The sequence below is a fragment of the Notothenia rossii genome, assembly GCF_949606895.1.
Source record: "Notothenia rossii genome assembly, chromosome: 7".
Lineage (NCBI taxonomy): Eukaryota > Metazoa > Chordata > Actinopteri > Perciformes > Nototheniidae > Notothenia > Notothenia rossii.
Genome location: NC_136905.1, coordinates 21,340,811 through 21,353,562, shown reverse-complemented (window position 1 = coordinate 21,353,562; position 12,752 = coordinate 21,340,811). Strand labels below are relative to the sequence as shown.

At 40.7% G+C, this 12,752-nt stretch overlaps 1 protein-coding gene across 1 annotated transcript; it reads right to left on the bottom strand.

Annotated features, from left to right (window-relative positions):
• Nucleotides 1–1,944: 1,944 nt before the first annotated feature.
• On the bottom strand, nucleotides 1,945–5,724 carry spaca6 (sperm acrosome associated 6; the record flags this gene model as incomplete). The annotated part of the gene is made up of 8 exons (XM_079692420.1): nucleotides 1,945–2,292; nucleotides 2,997–3,153; nucleotides 3,890–3,993; nucleotides 4,651–4,728; nucleotides 4,820–4,843; nucleotides 5,080–5,151; nucleotides 5,325–5,411; nucleotides 5,511–5,724. 8 exons carry the CDS (start codon nucleotides 5,722–5,724, stop codon nucleotides 2,111–2,113), a joined length of 918 nt encoding a protein of 305 aa, XP_079548546.1. The 3' UTR covers nucleotides 1,945–2,110.
• Nucleotides 5,725–12,752: the final 7,028 nt, after the last annotated feature.

The window sequence follows — 12,752 nt, the reverse complement described above, 5'->3', positions numbered from 1 at the left end:
GTGTATTGTTGAACATCTCTGATGTGAATAAACAACCTTGAGGCGCCAAGACCGAACACTAATCACGCGATGAGCAAATCCAATTTCATTGGATGGGAGCCAAAGTCGAGTCCTTTGTCTGTGGTGCGCCATGGGGCATTTTTATTTTTTATAATTTGGGAAGATTGAAATCCGTATAGGGAAAGCCAGCTAAATCGGTAGGCGGTAGAAACATGTCAAAAGCGGTAACTACCGCCCAAATCGGTACATACCTGCCAACGCTACCGATTTGGGCGGTAGTCTACCGCTTTTGACATGTTTCTACCGCCTACCGATTTAGCAATTCAGCAATACACACAGCTACAGGTTTTGATATGGAAATTCCGCGATGAATAGAACCCTCGAGAAGAAGAAGCCCACCAAGCGGTGGGACAATGTGTTTAAAGCCAAGTGGACAGCAGATCATTTCAATCTTTATTTCAAACAGATTAAAAAAATAACAAATAAAAAATAACAAATGTGGAAAAACAGAATACCGTATTGTTAAAATACAGTATTTATCCACATTTATGATGCAAAAAAAAAAGTCTTCATATTAATAATAATAATAAAAAAAAGTCATACGATATGTGTCCGAAAGGGAGTAGGAGGAAGCAAATGCTTATTAATTCCCACCCCTTACTTGATCAATGATTGTCCTTTAAACAATCATTGATCAAGTAAGGGGTGGGAATTAATAAGATAAGATCACGAGTTTATCAAGGTATCGCGGAGAGGAGAGAAGCACACGAAGGACTGTTGGCAGGGAAGATAAACATCTTCAAAGAATTCACCTGCTGCAACTGGAAACCAGACCCTGAACTTCTCAAGAAAGCCAAGTCTGCTACATACCAAGCACTAAAGTGACTGAACATTGTATGACCAATTTTTGTGAAAAATACAAAAAGTGATGCAATATATTAAATACATGGTTTATACCTGTAATTACTGTGGTTCCATTTCTTCTGATTACCTAATTTGTCGGTAGGGTTGGCAGGTATGGTCATGTGTTCTCCCCATTCTGCTTACTGATACGAGACATGCAGGTGGTTAATGCTGTTCCCTTGTGGTCACCTGAAGACTTTAGTGTTCACTTCATCAGACAAGCCAGTGGAGCAATTCAAGTCGTACCTGAAGTCATACACCTTACTTATTGGTACAGTAGCAATAAACAAAAGCAAGTAAATGTACTGTGTCATGCTAATAACACTACCAGGACATTTGATTTGAGGTTACTTAAATATTTGACTGTATCTGGACAACACTGGCACGTCACCATCTATCCTGGTAAAACTCTCTGAATTGTATGTAATTTGACACATTTGGGGACACATACTTTGATCTTGTTAGTAGGTTATGCATTTCAATTTAGCTCCAGCAAAAGTGCACAACTGAAATGGGAAGAATGTTTGGTACATATCAAAACTGAAAGTATTCATTATACGGAATGGTATAACTTTTACAGAGTTAGAATTCCTTATTATTATATATATTATTAAATTACATTATATTATATAACATTATGTTTTAAATGACACACTTTTGGCAGATGATTGATTTTAGCTTATTTGTCTGTCAACCTAATATGAAAATGATCTATACCTGTCAGATAAATGTAGAGGAATAAAAAGTACAATATTATAATTATATCTCACTACATATTGCTTATAGCAAGCATTGTAAGTGAGTATACCTAGTCTGTTACTCATCATTGTGAGACACAAAGAGAACACGTTTTGTTGTTAATGCAGCACGGTGCACTGAGCTCCACTGATAGATCCTGCCCTCTAGTGGCAGAAAGAGTCACACACTGGCTTTCTGTAAACAATGACGTAACCCCAAATGCTGGATAAAATGCCTTTATTGCAGTACATGTATCTGTAAAACTCTCACAATCCAAAATATTCTTCTTCTTGCTCAGCATGACTTGTTTGCTCTGGTAATACTGACCAATACAGAGCTCTGCAACAGGAAAAGAAAAAGTAGGACATATAAAAACAACCTTAATGTGCCTTAGCTTGGTGCATCTTGGCCTCTCAAGAACATTTATTTGCTGTGAATGTGTCAGATTGTATAAATAATAGATTTTTATTCACCCCATGGAGAGGAACAGCAACAGAAGCAAAGCCGTCAAACAGGCTGTAAGAAGCAGTGGCGAGGGGGTGAGGGAGTGGGGGGGACCAGCAGGCGCAGGGAGTAACCGCCCTCCTGGGAGCAGAGACAGGTCGAATATCTCCTGCAGCTCTGTGTGGCCGGCCACAACCTGGGGGGTCACTAGAGAGAGACAGAGAGACAGAGAGAAGAAAGAGAGAGTTTCAACTCACATTGAGCCCAAACAGCAAAAGATAATGGTCATGGACTTGGTAAAATGCTAAATAAGAACAAATATATGATAAATATCTTTCATACTTTTTCATTACCTTCAATCATAATCTGTATAATTTGTGGGGTTGTTATCCCCCCCCCCCCCCAGTTCAACAGTTGTCTATATAACAGTTCAATCTTAAATCATCGAGAGAAAAATAAGCATTAAAGAAAAGAACAACACGACAAAAGAAAAGTGCAGTGAAGTCTATTAAGAATTTATATAAATACTTAATCAGGAAAGATACACATCTAATTGTACAGTACATACTGTATGCACACATACAAATTGTATGAATATGCATATCCATATAAGTATATCCATAAATACACATTCACTAATTTACATCTGAATGGAGTCATTATTGATTGCCTCCATGATTTGATTTGTGGCACAGCCATTGAGCCCTTGTTGTGTGGTTTCATAACTGACGATTTCCACAGATTTGAGGAGTTTTTTTTATCACTGGCTTTTATTTGTGCTTTCCTTTTGTTTACAATTCCCCCTCAAAGTTATTCACAATATTCCAAGAAAATAGTATCATTTTGTATCATCAGTTTTAACATCTAATACAAAGAGTAAAATTAAATCTGAAAGTAGCGTATTGTGTTACCTGTGAGATAGAAGTAGAGCCTGACAATGGAGCGTTGGCCTGAGTAGATCTCACACTGGTAGGTGCCCACATGCTGCAAGCTGGTAGAAGGGATGGAATAAAGTGTGTCCAGGCCTGCGGTAACTTCTTTAAAATGATCCACCTGCTGGGTTTTCACCTGTCCAAGTTTTTAAAATAAAAATTATTATAACAATTCCAAAGTAAATTAAAGTACCCACCAGTCAACATGCTATAACTCATTTGTTTAAAGTGATGAGAATACAAATTGTTACGGGATGGTGCATATGTTCTGCAGTATTTCTTGACAGGTTGCAGTGATGTCCAGGCCAATAAACAGTCCCATACATACTCCTTATATAAAACTACAACCCCTCCAAAACGTGAAAATTGTGCTGTGTTGTATTGGTTGGTGTTAAAAGTATGAATATAAGGCCTGCACTGTGTCTACTTATTGAGTGTAACCATTAATGTTTATTTATGTGGGTTGGAAAGGAATTAATGTGTTGGTTAGTCAAACATTTGGCTTGTTTCAGCTCAGACACAGCCTTCACATAAACAAATTAAACTGTTAGCTTTATAAATGCAACTGCTATTTGACTAAATGTGGCAAATGTAGCTTTATGAAAGCTTTTTCTTTCTTTTTTTTACCTCAGAACAAAGCAGGGCTAGCTATTTCCTCCTGCTTTCAAATGTTAATCTAAACTAAACTAAGCTAAAATAAACTAAGCTAATGTAAGCTTACTGGTCCCGTGACACAGCTTCAGCAAGAGTGGTATCAATCTTCTAATTTAACTCTTGGGAAGAAAGTCATAATGTGTTGTTTTAAATGTTTAAGTATTCATTTAATAGTCATTTGCAGTGAACCTGAATAGTTCATCATAGGATGAGCGTACCTCTTCTGCAAACCTCCAGATCACCTCGATATTTCCTGGTAAGTGAAATGGCACTTCACACCACATCTGGCTCCTGCTGTTCTCCATTGCTTTAACTTCTTTAACTGACACAAACATATAGGCACACACACACACACACACACACACACACACACACACACACACACACACACACACACACACACACACACACACACACACACACACACACACACACACACACACACACACACACACACGCACACACACACACACACACACACACACACACACACACACACACACACACACACAGATAACATTCACAGGGGGGCAGCTCTTGCAGTCTGAGCCCTCCTTAATGATAATACTTAAGCCCAGTCTCTGTGGAGCGGAGTAAAAGTGATGATATGCTAAACAGTGACTGCGCTGCACAGGCTTGATATGAATCTATACCACCGTGTGTGGGAGTCAACTGTCACCTTGCATAAAGAAGCCAAGGACTTAAAGAGTACCTTAGGGGCTCTGTGCAAAATATTTAATGGAATATTTGTGGAAATAAAACCTTGCCTCTGTCACTTTTTTTAATCTTGACTTCCTGCTAAGAGCATTTAAGGATCAAAAACGGAAAATGTCAAGGATCAAGAGTGGAGGCTTATGAAGGTGATATTATAGTTATGTAAGGATGTGTCAAGTCTGGATTAGTACACCCTTTTTTAACTATTAGAAAATTGTGATGTAACAGTATCACTAATCCAATATGTTAAACTATGAATACCCACCTGGACAGTCAAGAGGGAGTTCACAGGAGTCATACTGGCAGGTAATACAGTTGTATACAGCACCTGCACTCTGAAATCCTGATGGGTGTATGAAAGTATAAGAGTATTTAGTGTCCAACAACATGAATGATTATAAGAAATAAACAAAAAAAAGAGAAGAAACACTAACCACATGGAGGGAGGCATCCAGAGACTGTAAAAACAAAATAAGATAGTCATTTATTTGATTTTGATTTCATTAGTTGCTTTCCACCCAGAAGTCGTCAGTTCAACCAGCTTCCTTTACTCTCCACACGATTTGAAAGGCTGTAATAACATAACTAGCTCACTCCAGAGAGAGAACAGAGATCACAGGGAGCTGTAATGACCTAATATGGGGTCTTACCATAGATGAAAAGATGAAGGAAAGGGGAAGAGACCCTGTCTCACCTCTAGGCAGTTTGGAGGCAGCTGCGATGAAATTGTCTGCTGCTGTCTGCAACCTCTCCTCATACACTGTGTCTGATGAATGAAGAGGAGGGGAAACAGAAATATTCAGCTCAGCACATCCTGGTGAATCGTGTGCTTTAGGGCATCATTTTGAAAACTCATTTCTAACTCCCCTCCTTTCCTGGCACCCTAAAGACTCATTAACTTGTGCAGTTATGTGTCTATCAGAGCAGCTTTTCAGCTACCATTATTCCGCTTTTTGTCGAACTCTTCCACCATGGGCAGGATCTCCCCATCCAGAAGTTCTTTCAGTTGTTTGTCATAGCCCTTACCTGGAACAGGCACACACATCAAAAATATAAACCATCTTTCTTACTGTTTACATCGTCTTTCGTGATAAAACATAATACATCAAAAAAACAACTTCGTACCCACTCTTCCAGCCTCAATCACTCTCTCATGGTTGTTGAAAATGCGGTCCAGCATCCTGAAGCAGGAGTCCACATTTCTAACATTGTGCTCAGTCAAAATGTGACCCCAACACAGGCGAAGACTGTCTTGCACTTCAACAAAGCACTGATAGCAGCTTAGAGAGGGTCCTAACAGCAAGCTAACACACACCAGACACAAAGCAGATTTGCACATTTTGCAGCGTGAGCATCTAACTCAAGCTGATTCTGTATGAACTGTTTTCATTCAAATCCTGGGCTCATGGTGACCACACGTTGACATTCCGGTGTTTTGTATATCCAGGAGAAGGTTACAAATGAAAGCTTTCATTATTCATTTAGTATGCATCTCCCACATGACATTTTAAGTAAGATTTTGAAAGTGTCCTGCTTATGTATCCTTAACATGCTTGGGTTTGAGAGGAGAGCATCACACCTCCATTCTTCCCTCCATTCTATTGTCTCTGGTCCCCATTTCCTGCTGCCTCAATGCACCAGTTTTACTGCAGAGCACAGAGATGGAGCGAGCCAAGGAGGCGAGGGGGGAGAGAGGAGCAGAAGACTGGGAAGTGAAATGCTTACGTGTGACCAGGGATAAAGTGGAAAGCGTACAGGCAAGAAAAAACAAGACACATATACAAAGAGTTAATGTGTAACTGGTGGGGAGGGAGGTGGCGAGACGGAGAACAAAAGGGTCATCAATAGAATACTGAGCAGAGAGAAAGTGCAAACCATGCGAAAAAAAGAGTCAGACTCTTGCTTGTGGGGTTTAAAAGATGTAGTAGTAGAACAAATAAATAGAGGTGGAACAAAGAAGAGGAGTATAGGTGCTAGAGCTAAGAGAGGACACATTAGTGACAGGCAGAGGAGGAAGAAGAGGGAACGGGACTACAAATCAAGTCGACTGCCTCCTCACATCCTGTATCCCCCACTCGTCTCCCTTCCTACTCACCCCCCGTCCTCCCCCTCTCTTCACTGGTCCCTCACTCCCAGTGCATCTCCATGGCAACCAGACAGGGTGCCTAATACATGAACCTACTATATTTCCAGTGGCAGGGTGAGCTGGGTACTAATGCATTCATCTGTCTCCACACAGACAAGCCAATCAATATTAGGCAAGAGTGTGCTCCAGGAGCCAAAGTCAGAACGCTAGTCAGGGGGACGGGGAAAATCCCAGATACGTGTCTGTGTGCTTTTCCTTGTGTTTAATAGAGCATGTGCTGCAGTACGGCACACATCTTTTCCTAAGCATTTATAAAAGCATAACATGTGCTTATTTACATATTTTATTTTGTATATTGATTGTTGTGTTTTATCTTAATGTGTGCATATGTGTAAATGTGTCTCTTGATTGTATATATGGAGGATATTCATATTTATATATTTGTATTATTGTATTCGGGATTGTTGGAAGCGTTATTTCGATCTCTGTCTGTACACACAAACAGAAACATTTACATTAAAGTTGACTTTTGACTTTAGTTGTAAGAGAAAATATGTTCTATTTATGTGGAAGAAGAAGCTCTTATCACTCTTTACTTTTTTAAATAACCAGTGCTTCATTTCAAATTCAGGTAATTTGGCCTCGATCTAGCAAAGATAACTCATTGTAGACAATGAAAATGTAATTTGATATTGCAGACTTAACCAGACTCAGGGACAGTTTCATCCCACAGGCCATAAGACTATTAAACACCTGAACTTTTGAAACAACATCCATAACATTAATCTGGCTGCAACTTACAATTATTTATCTAATATATCATATTCCAATCACTTTGCAAATCACTGTTGGAGGAGACTGTGACCTAAGATTTTCATCAACATAACTACACTGTAGCTATGTACGTATGACCAATAAAAGCCTTGAACCTGGAACTTAACACCTGTGGAGCTTTTTCGACACTCACAAGAAAACATGTGCACATTACAACATTTTTTTGCCACGTTTTATTAACATACAGAGGTAATTACAGAGCAACGTTTCCAGTACAGGACATTTACATGATGATAAATAACTCCACAAGGTGACAAAAATGGCGGGGTCACAACCCTTGGCTGTCTTTCTATTGGCCCCCATTGAGGGCTCAGACACAAAGCCAGCCAATAGGGATGGCCCCCTGAGAGTGTCTGCTGCAGCAAGAGGGGTCTTCTTCTTGATCATCACATGACAGGTAAACATACTGAAACAGTCAACATGAAGAACACAGCTGGGTACTGAAATACATCAGGGCCAGAAGAAACGTTACATTGTAGCTTCTGAGACTTTTCTTCTGTTTCATGTGGTTTGAGTGAACATTGAGAAGGAAACACGGATACTTCATCACATCATATTCTTAATCGTAGGCCGTTGAAACTGAATGCAGCCCTGTTCCCGAGGACCTCACCTGTGACCTACTTTGACCTCACAGGTTAAGGGTCTCAGGGACAGAGGGGCATACTGACAAATTAAAGGAGGAAGGGTCTAATAAGAAAAAGTACAAAAAAGGGGACGCAGAGATAAAAAGTATTGAAGGAGGAACCGCAGGGTGGCTGCACCGAGACAAAGACATGACCTCATCTGACATTTGGATTCTGCGGCACCGACTGGTCTCCTGGTTTGCTGCAGATCAAAAGCAAGACTGATCAGATCAATGTAAACATGTACAATAGAATATTTGTCTTCATTTCACCCACACAATTCCTTCGCTTCACAGTGCAGCAATAAGAGCAACAACACATTTTTCAAGGCTGAAATAATCTCAGCAATGCAGCGGTTCAGCATTGTTAGGAGAAACAATTCATTTCAAATTGCTGTTAAATGTCACTGTCATTTTCAACATGATTTATTGAGCTAGGACTTACACATTACAGTGTGTAATAGCTTTACTGGGCTCAATGAGCCGAGAGGACTGTAATTATCAACATAATAGGTATGTATAAAACATAGGTGGTAGAATTATATACGAGACCAACTTTTGTTCCATAAAAAGTGGGTATACATTTTTAGTTATTGATATTTGAGCTGGTTGAAACCTCCAAATTTCCTGTGAAGATGAATTTTCAGAGCTATACAGTCCAAATGTTGCACTTATTTTGTCATTATTTTGTAATAGTCTGCCCTCAGACTTACCAGTAAAGATGAAACGAGACCGGGACATGGAGGGCATAGAAAACAGAAACCTCCAGTAATTGAAATGAAACAATGACACTTTAGAGAAACCCAAACTGTAGTCTTTTTTTATAAAGACAAATATATATATGTATCCCAAACCTTTTTGTACATTTCGGTATAAAAGAAAAACAATTAATTGTTTCGAAATATGCCACCCTCTGGTAGACAGGCAGAATGACACAGGCTGACTGGGGAAGGCTGAATATGTTCATATGTCGTGGAAGAGAGAGATTTCATCTTCTGACAGTTCAAATGTTGTGTTTTCTCTGCAAAAACTCCCCAGTGTGAATGTGAATAAAAGGTGCAAGGTGCCTGCGTCACGTCATGCATCAAATTGAACCGCAGTACGTGTACATATAAACCTTGAGTACAGGTTGACTTCAGGAGCTACAGGCCTCAAAGATTTTGTGAATCAGAGGTGTGATTTTCAGTTTTTCTCAGTTAATACTGCATGTGACAGACCTGGCAGCCGGATCAGACCAGAGGGAATAGCACACATTTGTCATATCTCCACCTTAAAAAAAAAAAATTAGCGTTTTGTTTGCGGTATAGGTTGATTTTTAATTGGTTTAAAATACACAAGTCATGTTGGTATCAACAAAGCAAAAAGGTGAGTTAATCATGCCAAACGACAAAGCACATTCATGATTATTGCAGCAGGTGTTAAAGCATAGTAAAACACAGCCAGTCATAACATTTCAATTCCCTGACAGCTGCTATTTTTCTAATTTACCGGCCAGATGTAAAACAAATGAAAAGGTATTTATATTGAGTTAAATGTCAATCATATATTTTGTTAACTCAGATTTCCAAAGAACATGTTAAATAAAAGTCAGAATTAAAAGAAACTGCGAATCAAATATGAAACGAATATATAACCTGTCGAAGAACAAGCAGCCTGGGCATTAATTGCAAAGCTTTTCAGCGGTGCAGACATAGACATTCACAATTCATCAATATCAACAGACAAACAGATAAACAGGTCACACATGTACAAATACAAATAGTAATAGTCAGAGGACAGGATGTGAAGGACTAGTGAAGAGAAAGTTTCAGATCAAATATATGTTATCTCTACATAAATAAATACAGTCCTTAATCTGATCTCACATTTTGAGTGAAAATGTAAAAAAAGAGAAAAGAAATCACCTCTTAGTCAGCCTCTTCTTTTCCTTCCCAGTCAGAGTGAGTCTGTGTGTCCTCTCCCTCGCTCTGATGGTCTGTGGGGCCAGACAGAGAGCCAGCGGCAGGTAGGTTACAGACAATAGTATTGATTCCATTTTTCTCTACCTACCTGCCTACCTGCCTGACTAACACTAACATCTGCACAGCTGCTCACCTTGTGTCTCTGTTGGGCTGCCGTCACTAACGCGCAGAGCTGCAAACAGGAGGAATATAAAGGGGAGAGTAAAAAGAGCTCGCTTCACATGCTCGCTCATTCACCAAACCTCCCTGTGCACATGCTGTCCAACACGTACAGATGATACACACACTCACACAAAACTCATTTACCCTCCGTGCTGCATTCACGGTCTCTAGACGTCTCCCTTTGCTCTCATTGTACCTCAAAGTCTACTCTCTTCCTTCCTCTCTCCCTCTTTTACACTCTCTAGTCGTCATCCTTCCATCTCCCCCTCTTTGCTCACGTTTCTCAAGCCTCACATCTCTACTAGCTCAGTAACCCCCCCCCCCCCCCCACACACACACACACACACACACACACACACACACACACACACACACACACACACACACACACACACACACACACACACACACACACACACACACACACACACACACACACACACACACACACACACACACACACACACACACACACACACACACACACACACACACACACACACACAGTCTGTGAGCTACGTGTGTGTGAACGTGTGAGAGATGGAAAGAGAAAGTGAACAAGAATGCAGGGAGGGCATGCGTGTGTGTGTGTGTGTTTGTATGTATGTGTGTCTGCTGAAGGGAGGAACATTGTGTGTGTGAGAGAGAGGGAGACGATGGGGGGAGGGAGGTAGGGTGGCGGAGAGGCTAGCAGAAAGTGGGGATGGAGGGGGAGGGTCAGAATCTCTAATAGGATGAGAATAGAGAGAAAATATGAAGCCCAGGAGTCTCGTGAACCTGCGAGCCTGACATTCCTGCCTCCTCCTGTGTGAACAGCAATCATGCCATCATCACGCTGATTACAGGATTTACGGTGTTGCTCCAACAAACCTGTAAATTGCAGCTGGACTGATCAAACGCACTAAATAAACCCAAAGTGGAGAAGCAGAGCCAATTACAAGAATGTGTTTTAATTACAAAGCTTAACATCAGAGGTGGACGATGATGCATGTTTCGCTGTTTGGTACAACCAAGGCTGTGAAACAGTGAGAAAAGATTAAACTGCATGCATTAAAATAATAAATGGCTAAAGTTAGTATTTTTAGGTTTTTACATTTCTGTCAGTTCTCATGTCTAAAAGCAGTTTGATTCCATCATTTGTGCTTCTCATGGAGAGGACAGAGCATTGCAGTTGTGTTCGTTGTATAACAGAATCATACGGCCCTGAGGGAAATTCAGAAATGAAAGTAAATCTAATTTAGAGCCACTGATTGGCTGTCTGTTCAGCGAGATGGAGCATAAACAATACACTTGAAGTGTAAGCATCATTAATGGCCCTGAAGTGTTCTGACCGTGTTGTACAACAGAAAGTATCACCAATGTGTCACACATTTAGAGACAATAAAGATAAACCGACAAAGGAAGACATTGGTTGTGGCCTGAAGGAGTGAGCAGTGACTGAGGCCTTTCAGAACATCTCTGTGATGGGTTGCTAGTTAAGACCCACTCCTAGAACACATTTGAAGGCATTACATTGAGAAAAATACAGGGACAAATAAGCACATCGATCTCCTGGCATTTACTGAGAATTTGAAAAGCCCAGTCACACGAAAGCAAGAACTGACAAACTACGTATGATGGGAATCGATCGGAACAAACTCGTCTTCACCTTCGTTCAGAAGCTTTCCAAAGAGGCGTTTGTTTCATAAATATGCAAGACGAGGATCCAAATATAGGTTAGAATAACAACACTACACTATACATTCATTATAACCCATGCATATTCAGGATATACCAACACTGCCTATAGTCTGTGTCAAAAGAGCAGCAGGCATTGTAGACACAGTACAGCTGAATGTATTTCCTTCTTTGATCCTATTCAGTAGAACCTTCTTATTCACAGCTGTGATGCACTACAGGACTCTTTACATCCTCCTCCGTGGACTCAATCTTTCTGCAATGCCATGCCACCTACATTTGCATAGAAACAACATGCTGAATGTGTTTACAGTATCTGCTGTGATATGTATGCTGCATGTTCTTCCGCACTGTCCCTTTGCACTCCATGTGTGCCACTGTGCACTAGGTGCTTGCGCTGCACACATATCCCATCAGATCGTGCATTAATGTCGCCCAAGACAAATTCCTCTATATTTACAAAAAAAGTGATGAGATCGGAGGAGACTCTCCATATGGTCTATCCACACGCAATAATTCTACTTTACAGCACGGCTTTCTGAGCAGAGGCGATTTAGACAACAATTGGACTTAAAAAAAACGAGAAAAAGCATCTCGATGGCATTAGCAGTGTCCCAACCTGAGGGACAAATGCAGAATGTCACAGGCAGGTGTGTGTGTGTCCGGGGTTGTGAGTGTACGAGTGTGTGTGTGTGTGTGTGTGTGTGTGTGTGTGTGTGTGTGTGTGTGTGTGCGCGCATGTGTGTGTGTGTGTGTGTGTGTGTGTGTGTGTGTGTGTGTGTGTGTGTGTGTGTGTGTGTGTGTGTGTGTGTGTGTGTGTGTGTGTGTGTGTGTGTGTGTGTGTGTGTGTGTGTGTGTGTGTGTGTGTGTGTGTGTGTGTGTGTGTGTGTGTGTGTGTGTGTGTGTGTGTGTGTGTGTGTCTGCACTCTGCAGTGCCACTGAGAGACAAAGCACTGGGAGTGCTTCACAGGGATGACATCATCAGTCTGGGATGGTGTCTGCCTCGTCTGTTTTAGGATGCTCCA